The sequence below is a fragment of the Eublepharis macularius genome, chromosome 1 (assembly GCF_028583425.1).
Source record: "Eublepharis macularius isolate TG4126 chromosome 1, MPM_Emac_v1.0, whole genome shotgun sequence".
Taxonomy (NCBI): domain Eukaryota; kingdom Metazoa; phylum Chordata; class Lepidosauria; order Squamata; family Eublepharidae; genus Eublepharis; species Eublepharis macularius.
In genome coordinates this window covers 182,719,600-182,740,384 of record NC_072790.1, presented here as the reverse complement: position 1 = coordinate 182,740,384, position 20,785 = coordinate 182,719,600, and the positions used below count along the sequence as shown (strand labels likewise).

The 20,785-nt window shown below is 44.3% G+C and overlaps 1 protein-coding gene across 1 annotated transcript in view; it reads left to right on the top strand.

The window, feature by feature from the left end:
* DNAH14 (dynein axonemal heavy chain 14) overlaps positions 1-20,785 on the top strand; it is a 447,800-nt gene that overhangs the window by 144,858 nt on the left and 282,157 nt on the right. The window contains exons 26-30 of the mRNA XM_054972406.1: positions 5,630-5,683; positions 8,057-8,202; positions 14,165-14,233; positions 14,944-15,130; positions 18,768-18,847. Of these exons, the coding sequence (XP_054828381.1) occupies positions 5,630-5,683; positions 8,057-8,202; positions 14,165-14,233; positions 14,944-15,130; positions 18,768-18,847 (536 nt within the window). The remainder of the gene's footprint in view (positions 1-5,629; positions 5,684-8,056; positions 8,203-14,164; positions 14,234-14,943; positions 15,131-18,767; positions 18,848-20,785) is intronic.

Here is a 20,785-nt window from a genome sequence, read left to right as displayed (position 1 = left end):
CCACGTTACAAATGGTTCTAACCTTGATACCCTCCAACTGTTGGTTTGGGGTTTTAGATCTCAAAGATGCGTATTTTCACATCTCTATTTTCCCTGACCATAGAAAATTCCTTCGCTTCACTTATGGTACTCGTATTTTTCAGTACCGTGTCCTCCCCTTTGGTCTATCCACTGCCCCCAGGGTATTTACTAAATGTGTGGCGGTGGTGATTGCCTTTCTTAGAACACAAGGTTGTTGTATTTTTCCTTACCTTGATGACTGGCTGATTGTTGGCCAGTCGGAGGAGGATGTGAGCAACCAAATCTCCATCACCTTGTCTACTTGTTTGAAATTGGGGTTGTTTGTCAACCAAAAGAAGTCGAAACTTCTCCCATCTAAAGTTACCCAATTTATAGGGGCCATTATTGATGGGTCCTGGGACGCTGGTTTTTTACCCATGGAACGGGCAAATAAAATTAAAGGACTTATAAAAAAATTCAAGAAGTGCAGGTTCCAATTGGCTAGGCTCATCCAGGTACTTCTGGGTTATATGGCTGCCACTACGGCTGTAGTCTCATTGGCGAGACTTCGAATGCGACCGTTGCAACTTTGGTTCTCAAAGAAATTTTTCCCTGAGAGGGACTCCCAAAATAGGAAGGTTAGTATTCTCCGGAGGGCCCTTCTATCCCTGGACTGGTGGTTGTTAGACTCCAACCTCTTCGAAGGAATCAGTTTTGGCTCTAGACAGCCAGAGATTTCGGTCACCACAGATGCATCTACACTAGGGTGGGGTGCTCACTGTCAGGGTTTGTATGCCCATGGTATGTGGGATCAATCAGAGAGTGAAGAACATATTAACCTCCTCGAGTTAAGAGCTGTCTATTATGCACTTATCTCGTTTTCTGATATTGTTCAGAATAAGACAGTTCAGATCCTAATGGATAACACTACCACGATGTTTTATTTGAATAAACAGGAGGGCACGATGTCTCTGGCGTTATGTGAGGAGGCAGTAAAGATCTGGAATTGGGCCATTGATCACTCAGTATGGCTTTTGGCAGTTCACATACCAGGTGTTGACAATGTCACGGCTGACCATCTTAGCAGACTGGGGGGGGGGACACAACCATGAGTGGTCCCTTCACAACAAGTATTTACGTCCTGTCTTTTCAGAATGGGGATTCCCAGACTTAGACCTTTTCGCTTCAGAAGAGAACTGCAAGACCCCGCTATTGCTCCAGAGGAGGCGTCAGCCTCGAGTCTCTTGGGGACGCATTTCAGTTAAATTGGTCCGGTCGCCTTAATTACATTTCCCCCCCGTTTCCCCTGTTAGCCAGGGTGCTCTCCAAGATTCAGATGGACAAGACGTCGGCCATTTTAGTGACACCTTATTGGCCGAGGCAACCGTGGTTTCACTCACTCCTGAGACTCCACAGTCGAATGCATCGCTTCCCCAACCACGTGGACTTATTGTCTTTCTGGGGGGTGTTTCATCACAGAGTACATACACTCAAACTGATGGCGTGGCTAATCCTTCAGAACGGGGTTTCTCCGATGGAGTGATGTACATGCTTCATAATTCCCTGTCTCCTATCGACCTGGCAATGCTATTCTTTGAAGTGGAACAAGTTTGCTGACTGGTGTAGGAGGCGAGAGTTAATCCTTTGACCTCCTCCCTTTCTGTTGTTTTAGATTTTTTATGGGGACTTAAGCAGTCTGGCCTATCCAACTCCTCTGTTAAAGTTTATCTGGCTGCTATTTCTGCCTTTCACCCCCCAGTTGATGGTAGAACGGTGTTTTCCCATTACACGTCAAAGTTGTTTTTGAAGGGACTTAACAATTTATTTCCTCCAGTTCGGGTGCTAGTACCTCAGTGGTCTTTGCCTTTGGTTTTGACTAGGCTCCTATCCAAGCCATTTGAGCCTTTAGCCACCTGTCCACTGAACTTACTTACCTTCAAGGTAGCGTTTTTGGTTGCTGTCACTTCATCCAGGAGAGTAGGCGAGCTGTGAAGCTTATCCTGTGAAGCTCCTTACCTGAGTATTCATCCGGATAAGGTGGTCTTAAGAACAAAAATAGAGCTTTTGCCCAAGGTGGTCTCTAAGTTTCACCTGTCTCAAGAGATTTCCCTACCAGTATTTTTTAAGGATCATTCTTCAGAAGCAGAGAGATCCCTTCATGCCCTGGATGTTTGCAGGGCTCTCCTTTTTTATTTAGATAGGGTGAAACCTTTTCGAACAGATTCCCATCTTTTCATTTGTTTTGCGGGCCCAAAGAAGGGGAAGGCAGCCAGCTCCCAGACTGTGGCTCGCTGGGTGGTTCAAGCAATTTTGTTACGTTATAAATGTGCTAACTTACCTTGTCCTTTGGAGGTGCATGCCCACTCCACTAGGTCACAGGCATCTTCCGCGGCACTCCTGAGAGGTGTCCCTCTGCAAGACATCTGTAAAGCTGTGACTTGGGCCTCAGCGGACACATTTGTCAGACATTACGCTCTGGATGTCCTGGACAGGAAAGAAACCATAGTGGGGACAGCAGTCCTACAATCAATCTTCCTGTGATGATGCAACAGTACCTACCACCCAGGTATTTAAGCTTTGTAATCTCCCATGTGGGACTGCACAGGAAGACCGCAGATGAAAAACAGTGTTTCTTACCTGTAACTGTTGTTCATCTAGGTCTTCTGTGCAGGCACACATACCCTCCCTCCTTCCCCACTAATTCTCTTGGTACTTACCTTGTAGTGCGGTGGCGAAAGAGGACTGAGGGTACATCGGGGGCGCCCCGCCTCTTAGGAGCCGTTTTCGGCGGGAAAAACGGTCGTGCATGCGCATTAAGAGGCGGGGACGCCCCCTACTGGTTTTGAACTGTAAAAATCTCCGAGATCGGCAGGCCTGTGCGTGCGCAGTCCCATGTGTGCCTGCACGGAAGACCTAGATGAACAACAGTTACAGGTAAGAAACACTGTTTTTACCTTGTGAAATCAGGATTTGGCTTGCAGATGATCATTCAGTTACTCGTTTGCCTTGACAAATACTGGTTTCATCACCTCTGCTCTGTAGCCAAGGAAAATGGTGCTGAGGAACAAACCAGGATTAAGACAGGCTGCCTGCATTTTCATCTTATGCTAAACCATAGTTAAGATTAACTGTAACTATGACAACTTCAGTCCATGGTTTTAGATACTGTTGATTGATTTATGTTCACGCTAACCATGATTAGTTTCATTAAACCATGATTACTTCTTTGTCGTCTCTGTGCACCACATTAATTAACATTGAGACCTGACTACAATTATCCAGTCTACATAGGTCTCCCCTCAAAGTCAACTTGGACACTCCAGTTGGTGCAGTATGCTGCAGCTTGATTATTATCAGGAGTTAGGTGGAGGATGCATATTAGTCCCATTCTGCAGTCCCACTCTGTTAGTGGCCGATCAGTTACCAGGCTCATTTCAAGAGTTTGATTATCGCAAAGCCTTTTATGGCCTTGGCCCCTCATATCTATTGGAGCTTCTTTCTTCCTATGCTCCACCACAGCAGCTTTCTTCATCTGAATAGGACCTAATGCAAATGCCACCCTGCAAACCCTACGGCACTACGGTTCTGCAAACTTGGGACTGTATGATATAGCTATTTAATTTGCACTGCATAAATTGCATGTTGTTGTGACTTCCTTGAGCCTGTGTGCTCTTTTGGCTTGGCTTGGAGTATATTGGGAAGTCGTTCCCTCTTGTTGGTTGATTGTTCTGTTATTATCTTCATGACAATCACCTTGTGAGGTGGGTGGGGCTGAAAGAAGCTGTGACTGACCCAAGGTAACTCTGCTGGCTTCAAGTGGAGGAGTGGGGAATTAAACCCAATTCTCCAGATTAAGAGTCCTGCTGCTCTTAACTACCACACCAAACTGGCTCCCTGTAGTGGCCCCTACGTTATGGAACAGACTGCCTGATGAAGTCAGGAAAGCTCCCACTCTCCTGGTTTCTACAACCTATACAAACCCAAATTATTCAGGAGGACTTTCTTATACAAGTAATAGGACTGTGCTATAATGAAGTGGTTTAAAGAGATGCTTAAAATAAAGGGATAGGGACTGTAGACTATACTACTAGGCACTGCCTGTTACTGTCATGAATTATGTCATGTCCTCAATCTTATGTTTTGTTTGTATCAAATTTCTGCTTGTTTTCAAATTTCTACAAATGGTAGCCTATTGTGTTGTTTATTGAATGCCCAAGCTGTTGATTGTGTTGAATCTGCCTTGAATTTCAGTAAGAAAAGTGGACTATAAATAATGTAAACAATTAATTGGCTTTACACCTATGCAGAGCCTCAATTTGGAAACTTCTAGAACTAGTGTTTAGGTGCAAAAATGCCTCTCCCTTCAGAGATGCAGCTTGTACATTGGGGAGGAGACAAATGTTTCTAATCCATTCTCCTGTCTGCTGCAGTGGTTCTTCAGTTGGGAGATTCTCTGGGGGGAAAATCCCTTAAGAGTTAATTACTTCTATTTTGGTTCTTAATTCATGTATATACTTCCTTTAGTGCAATGTTTTCCAATCTGAGGGCCCTGACCCAAAAGTAGATTGCAGTGAAAGTGGGTCCCAGTCTTTTACAGTCTTATTGATTTGTGCATGCTCTTTTTTAAAAAATGGGTCATTATACCAAAATTTGGACTAGTGGGTCACCATGCCAAAAAGATTGGGAACCATTGTCCAAGTGTATATAATTAACTTTCTTCAGTTTTTGTATACAGAGTAGATAGGATTTTTTTTGGCAATGTACATGCTTCAGAGAGCCAGTTTAGTATAGTGGTTAAGAGTGCAAGACTCTAATTTGGAGAACCGGGTTTGATTCCCCACTTCTCCACTTGAGGCCTGTTGGGTGACCTTGGGTCAGTTACAGCTTCTAGGAGCTCTCTCAGCCCCACCCACTTTACAGGGTGTTTGTTGTGAGGATAACAACATACTGTATGAGTATGAGTAGGCGTCAAGTTGTCCTGAATGGTGGTATATAAATCGAATGTTGTTGTTATTAAGAACCTGTGGCAACAGAAATAGTCTTTAAAAACTGCCACCACTGGAGAGGAGAGCTCGTGATGTGATGGCCACAACTGCAGTCTACGTTGTATTGGTGAGCACCATAAAGTCTGCATTTGTGTTCATTGAGAGAAAATCACCAGGCAGGAACTAAACCTTTCATCTTCTTGATGGGTTTGCTGACTGCCATTCCTTCAGTTTTTGGCTTATCAATAGGTCAACACCTATTACCCTCTAGGAAAGACTCAGTGTACACATCACTTGTAAAGTGTTGAAATGCTAGTACTGGTTTCCATATCTGATGCCAAAGAAGAAAAATTATAAACCCCATTTAAGTGGTGCCTCACAGCTCATGTCAGTACAATCTGTGGCCCCTCCTTCTGCAAGCCTGCCATCTGCACCTCTACCAGCCATCCTGGAAGCCAAGCAATCCTTGGCTTCCCTTCATGAAACCTTATATTTTTATTTGTTGAAAAGGCTTTACAATACAGCTGCACACAAGCCCCCCTTTGCCCCCCCCCCAAGATAGGAAATTAGATGTTTGGTCCTGCCTCCGTGTGTTTGTGTGTGCCTAATTTTTTGTTCTCTAAAGCAGTATTTTTTCCCATTAGGCCCTGGGAAAACTCTGTCTGGTCTTTAACTGTTCTGAAGGTTTGGATGATAAGGTATGAAACATGGTTCATTTGACACAGAATTTAGGAGGTTAGAGGTTTTTTTCCTATGTCACTAAACTTCTTTTTGAAATCTAATTTCACTAACACTACCTCTGATACTACTGCATTTTGGGAGGAAAACAAGTTTTATGGATTGGCAGCCCTACCTCTGCACTTAGTTACTCCAGAGGAGCATCCAGCAGAGGGCAGCCTCACCCAAGAACTGTGGAGGCAGACAGCTCAAAGGAGCAAAGGTATGGCCACACTCAGAAGTTCCCCAGCAGCCGTCTCAGAGCCAAACTACCCAAGACGAATGACACACATATGACATGTGAATGCACTTACACGTTTCCCCGTTGCTTTCCTGTTCACTCGCACAATGCAGTCACACTGCACTTGATCCCATGCTCAGATTGGCACGTGTCTCTTCCCCATTCCTTCCAGACAAGAGACGGTATCCCATGATACACCTTCTCTTCACGCATGCTCAAACCTTCCTCTGCAGCTTTTCTGAGAGTGAGACTTGTTTACTCAATTGGATATATCGGGATAAAAACCCACCGGGTTTCCAGGGGGGACGGAAAATGGGGATTCCACACCTCTGCTGAGATTTTGCAGCTTGGCCTGCCAGGAAGGGGGGTATCTATACAAAGAGGGGTGGGCAATCCCCATGTCAGAAGCCATGGAAGCATTTCTTGCTGTCAGCCGGAATCAACTCTTTCCTGCCTGTTTGTCCCCAGCCACCTCTGATCTCCATTATTATCTATGGGGAAAACTATGGGGGCTATCCAAGGGGATGAGGGTGGTATTTTGCAAAATAAATCTACACAATTTTCAGGGGACCTACTGCTAACTGTGCTCTAAAGACCCCCCCCCCCAAATTTCAGGGAGATTGGACCTTGGGGAGCAATTTAGCCCCCCCCCCAAGAAGGTGCCATCAGCCACCCACTTTTTTACTATTGTGAAGAGAAAATGACTGGCACTGGGGAAACCTATTGATCATGCCTTTCCTGGGATTAATTCTCCCTGAAACTTGGGGGGTCTTTAGAGGACAGTGAGGAGTAGGTCACCTGCAAATTTGGGGGATTTTGGACCTTGGGAAGGTCATTTTAGAGCCAAAGAAAATGCTATCAGCCACCCCATTTTTTCCTACTGTGAAGAAACACTGACAGGAACTGGGGAAACCCATGGATCATGCCTTTCCTGGGGTTGATTCTTCTTGAAACTTGGGGGGTCTTTAGGGGACAGATAGGACTAGATCCTCTACAAATCTGGTGGATTTTCTTGCAAAATGCCACCTCTGTCCCCCTCGATAGCTCCCCTAGTTTTCCCCATAGGGAATAATGGAGATTGAAGGTGGCTGGGGCACCTTCTTTTGGGGCCCATAAAACGGCTCCCGAAGTCCAATCTTCATGAAACTTGAGGAGTCTTTAGAGAACAGCGGGAAGGAGGAGTAGGGAGGTGGCAGTGTCAACTAGAAAACAGGAGAATTTAAAACTTGCCAGTTTAAAAGCAAAACAGTTTGAGTGTAAGCCAAATCTAAGGGCAAAAAGAGGGGAGAGGGAAGCAGAAGCTGTTCAAAATCAACGCTCTGCAATGGCAACTCACAGATTATAACTATGGACACTCACTACTGCGACTACACCAGTTACCCAACATGTGCACAGACTTAGGGCTACAGGACACATGTTCATCGGGGTAAAATGGACATGGGCAGGTAGGAACAGACACGATTCTAGATACTTGCATGACCTCGTGTAATTTCCCTCTTTCTCTCCTGACTGGAGAAAGGTAGGTCTCAGGCAATAGGCTGCATCAGGGAACAGGCCAGAGAAGAAGCCTGATAGTAGCTGCAGCCTCTTGGGGCCTGAGTGGGCAGGCAGCGCAGCTGAGGAGAGCGGTGCTGAAGAAAGAAAGGCCCAGCTAGGAAGACAATTGGCCCAGATTCCCTTCACTCATCTTGGGTCTGTCCCTGAAGAGAGGGAATTGGGGGAGCCCAAGGTCAACCCCCCGCTTTATCAAGTCAACCCTGGGAGAGGCAGGTAGGAAGACTGTTCACAATGTAAGATGGGGCACAATACAACCTAACCGAACACTACTGTCCTTCAGGGTAAAACAGGAGTTCCTGTCTCCAATCTCCTCAGTCGCTTTCAACTTCTGAAAAGGTTATTCCTGGGATTTCCTTCTTCATGACTTTTAGGAAGTAAAGCAAAACAGAATTGTTGGCATTGTGTGTAGTTTTTGGTTTTATGTTGAATTTTTATTGCAGTGCTTGCTGTTTTATACTTCTGTTGAAAGCTGCTTTTACTCTTGTTTGTGCAAAAAAGGAAGATAATAACCTTTTAAAATAAGATATATATTTGTGAAACTCTCTGGGTTTTTTAGGTGATGGGGAAATTTTTCTGTGGACTGGTACAGTCTGGAGCGTGGTGTTGTTTTGATGAATTCAATCGGATTGATGTAGAAGTCCTTTCTGCAATTGCATCACAGATTCAAGCAATCAAGGCAGCCAAAGATAGCCTTAATGTCAGGTATTTCTTTGAAAGTAAATTCAGATGCTTTGCTAGCAGTAATACCTTAGGTCCAATCTGTCAGGGTTAGAATGTTCTTCCCGTGTGTGTAACCAAAGGGACTCCATATTAATTCTTTCAGTATTCTAAGTGCTTTTTTCACAGGTGCCAAGATGTTCCGAGCAGCTATCTCACAGAAGAGGATTGTTTTGGCTATTGCTTTTCCAGCCTTGGGAAACTTTCGTTTTCTCAGCTTCAAAGAGATTGTTTTGAGAACTATGGGGGGAGGTTGGTCTGCTGGGATCTGATACTTTGTACCTTGTGCTTTGCCTGTCATTCGTAACAATACACGTGTACCAACCCAGATATTGCATCTGGGCCAGTGGACTATAATGATTGCTTTTTCAGTAAATCTTTTTGGAAACAACGGACTCTTGTCTGATTGCAGAAGGTAGTCTGGATTACAATTATTATTTAGCCACAGATCTGACATTTTGTTACGAATCACATTTTTCCAATGCCTAAGCCGGAGAAGACGGATTCCAAAGCTGCACCCAACAGGGACCCTTTGTTTGATCCATATGCCTCTCCCGGCTCTCAAGGACTGGAATCTCAAGGACCCGTTCAAAGAGGGACAGGGTCCTCTGTTACTACAATCTACACCCTCGCGCCCAGTAGGACAGATACCCGGCCTACAGCCGCCGCTGACCCACTGATTTCCTTGCCAACGCCAACACAGTGGGGATCGAGACCAAGGGACTCAAGGGAGAGGAGAGCAAGTACGATGTTCGTGCAAGCCCCGATGGAAGGCCGACGGAGTCTCGAGGTGATTGCAGAGCACTCCAGTAGTCAACCTTGGTATTATTGGAATCAAGAGTCTGACCAGTTGGAATGGGATCGAAGAGCCTCGGAGAGTACCCACACTTGGGAAACGTTGCGTCGCGACGTGATGAGTTGGGACTATGCGGAGGTCATCCCGTGGACGGGACACCAAGGTCTGAATGAACATTTGTGGATACAATTACAAAGCCAAACCATAGCCGTGGATGCTGGAATCTCGGCGGTCACAGGATTAGCGAAAGGAATCCTGGCGGGGAGATCGCAAGAAGAGCAAGGTGCGGGGGTCCAAGGCATGGGGGAAATACGACCTTGGCCTGGAGCAACCTGTGCAGAATCTTATACAGAATACAGAGAGGCCCCACAAGGTCCCAGCGAACCGCCCTATCAGGGTACGGGAACTGAGGCCGCCGCAGGGGACTCGAGTCGGGTACAAATCTTAGAAGAGAGACTGACGAGCATGGAGGAAAGTTTGGCCCATGCAGTCCATTTACTCTCCGTACTAGTGGTCGGGGGAACAGAAGGGAATCAATCAGTCCCTGTAGGGATGCAGACTATCAGTCAAAGTCTGGCAACTCTGCAGAAGATCGTTCCCCAGACAGAGATGGCGGACCCTAACCAACCGCCCCCGATTACTGAGGATCCAAATGAACAACTGTCAAATCCTGTCCCGGGACAAGAAGAAGAAGAAGAAGAAGAAGAATGTGAGGAAGAAAGAGGAGGGGGACAACCACCGGAGGAGCCTCCGACAACCTCGTCTCAATCTGGGGGTACTCCTCAGCATCCTCCAAGAGGGACCCCGACACTCACGCCGACTACGAGTCAGCCTCAGGGGCTACCACTCGTCACGCCGACAACAGTTCAGCTACAAATAGTTCCGATACCTATAACCCAGACGGGAGGCCAACCGTTTTTGCCGAGACTTGTGGCTCTGATACCAAGAGGCACCACTCCTCGGCGAACCCCGACGCCAGGGCCAAGAATAACTCCCTTGCCCATACAGCCAATACCGGGAGGAACTCCTCAACTACCTCCTCCACATCGACTTCCAGCTCCGAGGGGTCCGCCGCCGCTGCGACAGCCGGTGCCCAGAGGGCCTCCTCCACCGCTACAGCCAGTGCCTAGAGGACCCCCTCCACCAGTTCGACCAGTGCCAAGGGGTCCTCCCCCGTTGCAACCTCAACCGGGGCCCCAATACCCTCCGCCTCAGCCCCAACAGGTACCAATCGAATATTACCCTCTACCGGCGCCAGTTGCCCGAGCCCCGGAATTGCCAATGGGGTGGGTGAAACTGGAAGCCACGTTTGATGGAGATCCCTCCAAATTAGGGTTCTTCCTAGTGCAAGCCTTACCATTTTTTAACCGTTGGGGACATTTATTCGGAGACGAAGCCAGCCAAATCGAACACTTGGGGTCTCGTCTGCAAGGAAAGGCGGCAGAATGGTATGTAGCCCTTTATGACTTAGGGGCCCCCGAATTGAATACTCTGCAGGGTCTTGTCGATGCGCTTCGCGCCCAATATGAAGACCCCTTGGAAGAGAGTAGAGCCAGAACAGAATTACAGTCTATTAGGCAAGGCAGCATGTCGGCGAGAGACTATGTTACAAAATTCCGACAGCTAGCTGCAAAATGCCCAAGGTGTGAGGAGTCCACCAAAATAATTCTGTTCAAACAAGGCATGAATCCCAAATTGTTGGATAGAGCCCTCATGCAAGATAATCCCCCCACCCTCTTGGGGTGGATTCAGTTAGCTTGTGAAATAGAAAATCGCATGCAAGAAGTATGCTTAGTCGAGCAACAGCAAAACACTGGACAAAGGCGCTCTTCAGTACTGGTGAGAGGAAGTAGGGGTGCTGGATATGCTACCAGAGGAGCGAGAGATGCTAGATGGCAACAAGGATTGTGTCTGCAGTGTGGACAAAGCGGTCACTTTGCGGCGCAATGTCCGTACCGGCCTGTGCAAAGAACTCCGTTCCTGCCAAGGCGCCCAGCCCCCGCCGTTCTACCTGCGCCAACCCGCCCAACGCCAGCTCCAAGAGCAACAAGAGGCAAAGGGGCATTTCATAGAAATCCTCCCGAGAGAGGGTTAGAGTTAGAAGAAATTATGGATTATGATTCAACAGCTCTAATCGGGGAGGAAAACCCAGAGAGTCCTGCTTCGGGAAACGAAATGGATCTGTCGTAAAAGGACCCAAACGGCAGATCAAAGATCAGTCAGTTCCTACTCTGAACAGACCTCATGGGTCCATACTCTTCATACCAGTAACATTGGTTAATCCAGAAAGAAAACGCATGTCCGCGTTCAAGCTCTCATAGACTCGGGCTGCTCTAGAGACATTATTGCACCAGCCCTAGTAAATGGATTAGTACTTCCCATTAAAGAGCTGGAAACTCCAGTCATCTTTGAACAAATGGATGGCACTAATATGAATCCTGTCACTACCAAAACCGTGCCAGTCATCACAGGCATGGGACAGCATTGGGAGACAAGATCATTCATAATTAGTGCCACCGCCAAATATCCGTTGATTCTGGGAAGCAGGTGGTTGTGGGATCACAACCCCTATATAGACTGGGCAGTTGGAAGTATCACTTTTTCCCATGATACATGTAAAAATCACCGCTGGAACCAAAATTGGGGTAACAACCCTACCCTCATTGAGCAAGCCCTTCTAACTCAAGAAGAAATCAACCAAATACCTAAACAGTACAGGGCTTATATCCAAGCTTTCACTGAAGAAGAAGCCAACTCTTTACCTCCCCACAGGAGGACGGATTGTGCCGTGGAGATATTACCGGGTGCATCTTTACCCAAAGGCAGACAGGAAAGAAGAAACCTTAAGAATGAACAGAGCATGGTTTCCAGTTCTGAAAAACACCACACTAACAAAACACTCTATACCCGACAATAGCCCTGCAGAGAAGATTAGCACATCAAGCACCAATCCATATGCAAAAGAACCTCCTCAGGATACAGTGAAGCCTCCCGCCATTAGCATTCCACACCCTGGGAAACTCTTACAGGATGATTCAGCTCAACCCCACCCCTCCTGAGTAGATATAAATGACCTGCCAACATCTTTTCCACACTGTGACACTGAGAGATCTCTGTCTTTTGGTGCTACACCTCTGAAGATGCCAGCCACAGCTGCCGGTGAAACGTCAGGAACTACAATGCCAAGACCACGGCAATACAGCCCGGAAAACCCACAACAACCAATAATAACATACTTTGTAAATCACTGTGAGTGGGCATTATACTGTCCTGAGAGGCAGTATATAAATCAAATATTATTATTATTTTTAGTGGCTATTTCTTCTGCCATCTACCATGTCCCTCTTTTATATGTTTCTATCCTGATAAGGTTCTTAGGACTAACTGGTCTTCCCATCCCAAAGTGGCATCCCTTTTTAACATCAGTCAACCTATAGTCTTACCTGTGTTTTTTCTGTGATAATGGAGAAAGAACATGGAACATGTTGAATGTTCATAGAGCACTGTTGTGTTATTTAAAGAGGACTCAGTCCTTCAGGAGGTTATATAATCAGTTTGTTTGCCATTCTGGCCAAGTAAAGGGTTTGACAGCTTTGTCACAATCAATCTCTTGTTGGTTGGTTTCTGCTATCACCACCTGTTATGCCTTAGTGAAGTTTTGTTGTCCATGTTCTATACATGCCCATTCCACCAAGGTGCAGAACTCCCTGGCAGTTTCCTTCGAAGTATTTTTTTTAGGAGATCTGCTGGGCAATAATGTCGTCTACAACCTCAACTTTCTCCAGGCACTATGCTATGGAAACAGATTCTGTAAACGAGGCCAAAACTGAGAGTGTGTGGACAGCAGTGTTAGGTCTGAGGAGATAGGTTCTCTCCCATCTTCTTTCTACATGTTATGTTACCATTTTGGCAGGAAGACCAGTTGGCGGGAAGAACACCGTCTAGGGCTTTGGGAAGCTTTAGGATCCTACTGTGGCGGGTCAGTAGAACACTCGATGAATAATAGTCTAAATAGTCTCAAACTATGTAAAAAACACAAAGAAATAAACCTCTTCAAAACTACCTTCTTTTGTGCTGAGAAATGTTTTTAAAAAATTTTTTAAAGAGTTGTTTTGCAGTTATGTTTCCTGTTTCAAGAATGCAGATGTACTCCTGCAGGAAGAAAGAACTCCATATCTTTATTTTTGGGGCAGAAAAAAGAGGCTTGTCTCTTTTCTTGTGTTGCAGGGGAGTACTGCTGAACAACATTAAAAACCTATTTGTCATCTCCTTCAAAAATAACCACTTCCACAGGGATCATTTTATTGCTTTTAAAATGCACACATGAAGAATCCTGACAATGTGATTTTCTTCTCACTAAACATTAGTTATTTAAGAGTCTCCCAAAATCGAGAGAGAAATCGAGAGCAGGGGCAGATTTTAAGCAGTTTTCTCCCCAGGATTCCATTTTATCCCATTTGGAGTGAAAACAAACCCCTGTGTTTATTTCTTGACCCAGTCAAGAGATTTCTGTAGTATTCAGGGTATACACAATACTGCAAGGGGGTGAAACTATGCCTCCCAGTGCTTTTTCAGCTCAGGAAAATGGCACAGAGGTGGAGGCCATAGCTCCAGTGCCATGGTTTTAATCCAAATCAAGGCCCTGCCTCACAGCTGTTGTGCAGCTGCTGGGACAGCAAGTTGGGTCAGGGAAACCCAACGCATGGCCAGACATACTGAGTACTTTGGTGCTTTGTTATACGTCCTGAATTTCTCTCTATTATGGAAAGCTGCAGGATGTTATACATCCTGAAGTTCTCTCTGTTATGGAAATCCTGTTGTTGCAGTGGACATTTACAAAATGCAACTCTGCATGTGGGGTAACTGGCTTATTTCCCCAGTTCTGTTATCAACCCATACAACAGGATTTTCTCCTGTAAGAGAAAAAAAGAGTGCACATACTTCTGTATATTCTTCAGGATCCATATAGTCAGGTTCTTGGGGGTTTAGAGCTCTGTTTGATAGTTCTAAGGTATATTCTTTATTTTCAACGTTAATGTTTAAATTAATTTATAGTATATATTTGCACTTTTATTTGTATAAATGAACCACATACTGTTAACATGCAATATGTCTTCAGAAACAAAATAACGAAGCTGTTGTTTGCCACAGATTTGTTCTGGAAGGGAAGGAAATGCGGCTAAAACCATTCTGCGGAATCTTTATTACCATGAATCCAGGGTAAGAAATAAGTAAAAAGAAATGCTATTTTTTTCTATAATCCCAAGTGCTAGGCAAAACAGTTTAATATTGCTGTATTAAACTACCATTTTCCATTATTTTAACTTCTGTACCAGTCTGGATGCCCTGACCTGGATGGTCCAGGTAGCTTGATCTCAGAAGTTAAGCATCAAGGAAGGCCAGGTTTTCTATGCAGGGACATGCAGCCTCAGCAGAGTATAATGTCACAGAGTCTATCCTACAAAGTAACCATTGTCTCCAGGGGAACTGATTTCTGTTGTCTGCAGATGAGTAGTAATTCCAGGAGCTCTCCAGCCACTACCTGGAGGTTGGCAACTATCTCTGAAATCTCTTCCCTTGGAAACTCTGTGGAGTTGCATTCGTTGGCTATAAATTGAAGACATGCATGTGCACACACATTCCCCTCACCCCCCGCCCCAGTCTGGGTAGCTATTTTTAGAGAGATAGACAAAAAATGTTCATTACCATTTCAATTTTCATTTAGTTTTCCTTATAAAAGATTTCCTTCCAGTGGTAGCATCCATATAATATACCACAACTATATTGTGGGGAAACTAATCCATCTTTATTATTATGGCTTTATATATATTTTTGTTGTTAAGTATTAAACTTACCAATCATTAATTTTTATATGTTTTTATTTTTGGTTATAAAAGTAAAACTAGTGATTTTTTTTCTTTCCTTTTAAGATATAAAGGTCGTGTTGAACTTCCAGACAACTTAAAATCATTATTTCGGCCTGTCTCAATGATGGTACCAGACTATAAACTCATTGCTGAAATAATGTTATTTTCAGAAGGTTTCAAATCAGCAAAATCTCTCTCTGGGAAGATAGTAAATCTTTATCAGCTTTGTAGCAAGCAGCTGTCACAGCAGGTAAAATATAAAGGCCAGGGAGCATGTACCCTAACAAGATGTTTCTGCCGCCTTTCAACTAGAGTTTGTCAACTCTGGGTTTGGAAATTCCTGGAGATTTGGGATGGAGTTTGGGGAAGAGAAGGACCTCAGCAGGGTATAAAGCCATACTGTCCACTCTTCAAGCTGCCATTTTCTCCAGAGGAACTGATCTTTGTCATCTGGCAATCAATAGTAATTTCAGGAGATCTCCAGGGATCACCTGGAGGTTGGAAACCTATTCCTTTGCCTATAACTCTTGTGACAGGCAGGAGTCTGTCTAGTCCCTGAGGGTGAAACAGCCAATCATCTGTTAGTGCCTGAGCCTATTTAAATGCTGTCCTGACCAGTCTCCATTTAGAGATCTGATTGAATGTGGAGGAAAGTGTAGCAGCTGGCAGTTTCTGGTCTGCCTCAGCAATGGAGCAGATGCAGAAAGTGTAGCTCTGCCTCAAAAGCAGTGCAGAATGAGATTAGCTCTGCCTTAGGAAAATGAGAGGGTGATCATTTTAGACCTGTCTGTGGGGATGAGCAGACCTGTAATAGTTCAGTCTGACCCTTGGGAAAACAGCCAATTTGTATGGTTAGAGACAGTCTAACTTGATGTTTAGGCTACTGAAGCTTGTCAGAAACAATCTGGTTCAAGAGAAATGCCTTGAATGATATAAGGCTGAACATATGTTCCTGACAGGGGAACATATAACACCTATATTATGCCAGCTGCATTGGCTACCAGTTGAGTACCAGGTCCAGTTCAAGCTTTTGGTGCTGACCTATAAAGCCCTATGCAGACTGGGTCCAGCATATCTGTGGGACCGCCTCTCCCTATATATACCCCAGAGGACACTTTGTTCTACACAAAAAAAACTTTTGGTGGTCCCCGGTCCTAGGGAGGCTCGCCTGGCCTTGACCAGAGCCAGGGCCTTTTTGGTCCTGGCACCGGCCTGGTGGAACTCTCTGTCTGATGGAACCAGGGCCCGGCAGGATTTATTATCCTTCTGCTGGGCCTGTAAGACAGAGATGTTCCGCCAGTCATATGGCGGACGCTAGGCTGGGCCCCCACCAGCCATATTTGACTTGACTTGAAAAGATCTGTCCACTACCCTATATATATTTGTAAATATGGATATATGGGCCATGTCTGAAATGAAGTGACTCTTCCATCGCCACCTGAGAAGTTTTTATTGTATGTAGTGTTTTAAATTTTATTGTAATGTTTTATCTGCTTTTATGTGTTTTTATGTAAATTAACATGTTGTGCTTTGCCCTGAGCCCGCTTGGCGGGGACAATGGACTAAAAATCTAATATAATAAACAAACAAATAAATAAATTATCGTTCAGAGGCAGTTTAACGCTTAAAGTTCATAACAACAACAACAGCAACAGCTACATTAGATTTATATACTGCCCTTCAGGACAACTTAATACCCACTCAGAGCAGTTTACAAAGTATGTTATTATTATCCCCACAATAAAACACCCTGTGAGGTGGGTGGGGCTGAGAGAGCTCGAAGAAGCCTGTGACTGACCCAAGGTCACCCAGCTGGCTTCAAGTGGAGGAGTGGGGAATCAAACCCGGTTCTACAGATTAGTGTCCCACACTCTTAACCACTACACCAAACTGGCTCATGATGTCATATGTTATGATGAACATAAATTCCAGTCTGAATCTGTAACTAGTCTATTCCCAGACTGTGTTAGGAAGCCTCCTGAAGGGTTTTTAAAAACTTCTGTAATGGGGAAGAAGGTGGGGAACGGGACTCCCAGGTGCACTCCTGGAGCCAGCACCACAACATCACTGATGTCATCACGCTACCCTGAGAGTGCGCTCGCACTTCACAGCAGGCCAATTTGGGCCTGTTTGGAGCCCAAATTGGCTTGCTGTGAAGCGTGTGTGTACCCTCCCCAACCTTGCACGATGATGTCACTTCCCAGAAGTGATGTCATTGTGCCGGTGCAGACTCATGCACATGCTTTTGTGCACCCACAAGGAGGCTTCCGGAAAGAAGACAAAGGAAAGCTCTGGGTACCCCCTGCTTCTGCTAGGAGGGTCAGGGGACCTGGCTACCCTAGCTACAGCTTAACTACAGTAACACAGTGAAGACTTTGTGCTGTGGAAGCAGCTTTTGCCAAAGCAATGTTTTTAAAAATCTGCACAGCCAATCAGATCTCCAGTGGCCAATCAGAAGCCATGCTTGGCAAAAGTCCCACCTGGCCCCACCTACTTTTTAAATACACTTGGTGAGCAGCAAGAAAGGCGTCAGTGGGCGCCACGTTGGGGACCCCTGCTCCAAAATCTTAGGAGAATAAATTCCTTTTATTGGTTGTCACACCTCTATGTTGAATTCAGCTGCAAGAACACATAAGGCTATAACTTTCTCAGTATGTCATTTAACAGTGGAAGTCTTATTTGCAAGTTGCCTGTGCAGGATCTTGTTAATTGAAACAGATAGTAAAAAGTGATACGATGTCAGCTCTACTTTGTTTTTCTGAGGCTAGGCAGAGCAATACAGACGTAGTACAGGCATTTTCCTAAACTTGCTTTTGGAGGAGTCCTAATTAGATATTCCTCCAAAAAAGTATGAGGTGAGCATTTTTAAAGTCCACAGTTCTGCTTGGAACTCTGGTGTGGGAGGAGGAGAGGCTCCTACCTTCCTTTCTGCAGTGTTTCCCCAAGTCAAAACAGCCCCAGCAGGAAGTTATGTTAAATATTTCTATCAAGTATAGACATTGCATATAAAACAAAATGTATCCATTAGGTTTCAAAGATAAAATATTGTTTCATTGAGTGATAAAGATTATTGGGAGAAACACATTTTTAAAACATGTTGCTTTCATACACTTACCCAACTGAAACCTAAAATAAATTTTAGCAAGCTGGTACATAACCCATTCAGCAAATACTTAACAAGATGATTGGGGAGGATTGGAGGAAAAAGGAGTTTATGTTTTCATAAACTGAGAAGAGAATTAAAAAGATACTTGCTCATTCAGCTTCCAGAAGTGTGGAATATTACTACCTGAAATTCCATGTCCTGTGAAGACATTGTATAATCTGGTATTTTGTTGCTGCTTACAATTTAGGCAGTGTACAGCTATACCTCCCTTATTTATTCAGCTCCAGTTTCTTTTCTCTGAAAGCTGGGGTGCAAAACAGAATATGTGGTCAGTACAATATAAATGTTTAATAAGCATTTGTTACATTTGATAAAATTAATCACTACCAATTTGAAAAATCATCTAAGAATAATAAGGAAGTGTAGTTGCATTGAAAGCAAACAAGCCCATCATCAGATATGGTTCTGAAGTTTACTGTTTCTACGTTTTCTGGAGTATGAGTGAATTTCTGAGAGACTTGACTCTTAATCTCAAGTTTTTAGAAGTTTTATATTCAAAATTATGTGCTATGGGGATGGTATTGTTTATTTGTAGGATGTATGGAAGTATATTGGCTGATAGTTCATTGTCGCCTCTTGAATTAAAAATTCAGTTCTGGAAGTAATCAACTAGAGATAACAGGAATGGCTAGTCTCTGTCTCAGCTTGTCAAATATTTCATAAATCTTTCTGCAAAGGCAAATATGGAAAAAAAACAAGTTTCTCAATTTGTGTTTTCTAGGATCATTATGATTTTGGCATGAGAGCCATAAAGGTTGCTTTAATAAGGGCCGGTCAGAAGATACAAGAGTTAAAAACACAGTAAGCCACAAAGTTTTAAATTGATTTATTTTCATGTACAGCTATGATGTTAAACTGTGTCTTAATTAACGATAATTACTTATGCTGTAGCATGCACAAGATTGATTCATGTTCATTGTCACGGTCAGTACAATCCTAGATGGGTACTGTGCATGTGCCCTTTAAAAAGTCCAAGGTGCTACTCAACCTTCGGTGTATGCTTTGGATTTCTGCCCTTTTCCTAGAAGGGGGAGAGCACCTTACCTTAGTTCTTTCTCTGCTGCCGCAGAAATGCTTCTGTTATCGCTCTTCCAGTCTTCATCTTTGCTATTGTCAATTAAAACATTTCTACTTCTTCAATGAGAGCAGAATAAGGACTCTATTTTATATTCTTTAAAAAAAACATGAAAAAGACAATGCTGCATGAAGGCAGGTTTTCCCCCCTTCTCCTTCAGCAGCGCTTTGACTATGACTCAAAAAGGCCTTGTTTAAAAAGTGCACCAAATTCAGGACTAAAATGCTTCAGACAGATGACTATTCCTTCTGCCTTTTGTGTGGTAGGAGTATGACATTACAAAATGCAAAATTGTTCATCAGTTTATGCCTGAACCCAGCTATGACATAGCATCCGAGGTTGAAGGCTGTGCTTTGGAAGAAACCTGTCTAGCTATATACACGAAGATGCTCCTTTGCTCTCCCACTCAACATCTCCTGCAGAGCAAATGCACTTAGCGTCTGTCCTCTCCAATCCAACCTTGCTTGTAAAAGCAGTATCAGAACTGATGCAACCAGTACCCATTATGTCTACAGATCAGCACAGTAGTTCCAAGCCTCCAGTAAAGAATACTAAATGAAAAGCTAAACATAAGGAACAAAAAGCAGCTAGAGCTTCTGATTCCAAGAGGATAGGTTCTGCGTTCAAGGCATCTCAAAGGGTTAAAGTTTTACTTTAGACTGTATCTAAGGCCATTGCCTCAGTTAACTTACAAGTACTTTACTCATCTTCAGTAACTTGTTCACCTATTTGCCTAATTGAGGAAGAGGGGTTAGAATCTGATGATGCTTTGAGGTACCCTATTGTTGAGGGTTCCAAGGCATGGGTGCTCACTGCAGTTGGACCCCAGAAAGCAATAGCGATCGTGGTCTGAGTTTAGCTTTGAGAGTCAGTTATCCGGCCTCAAGGTATGTATGACCTTATCCTCCCTTCAGTCCATGGATGGAGGGTCTTATCCTTTCCCTAATTTGTGGGGGCTGCTGTCGAGATGCAAAGTAGGCTTGTATAAAAATCAGCCTAGGAAGGCCCATCTCTCATTGCCCCTTGATCACGCACTGCACAAGACCACTTGATTTAGCTTCCATTGGTGCCATTGGAGGTTGCCCCTTCTGGGGTTTTGGTTACATCAGAGCATTCTAATTCCAAGATGGATGTCATCTCCAAACTTTCCCCAGACAATGCTTTCAGTGACTCCCTGGAACAATCATCCAATAATGGTCTCTGCTTCTATAGAAAGCAACTGTTTATGATGGTGCGTTCACTTGACATAGAGCTCTCTTGTGTGACTCCTAGATCTAAAGAACCTATATTCAGGGTGATACTGTCTAGTTTAACAGGGCCAGTGATGTATCTATTCATGAATGACCTTTTGGAAGGGCCATGGATCTGTGCAGAATATGACATTAGTTACATCATCTCTGGGGGGGCAGGGATGAAAACCTCTACTCAAGATGGTTGCCCTTTCCTTTTTACCTATCCTACCTCAAACTGTATTGTGGTGGAAGCATTGCGATGCAAACAGAGAAGATCCCTATTGACAGGAAGGGTAGGCAGCTGGATGTTTACAGAAGAAAAATTTACTCATCTTCTGCCCCATTCTTTAAAATTTCAAATTATCAGTTGTTTATGGCAAGATACCTAATTTTTTTGTAGAAAAAGATTGGGCCATACTGGGAGCTACTCCC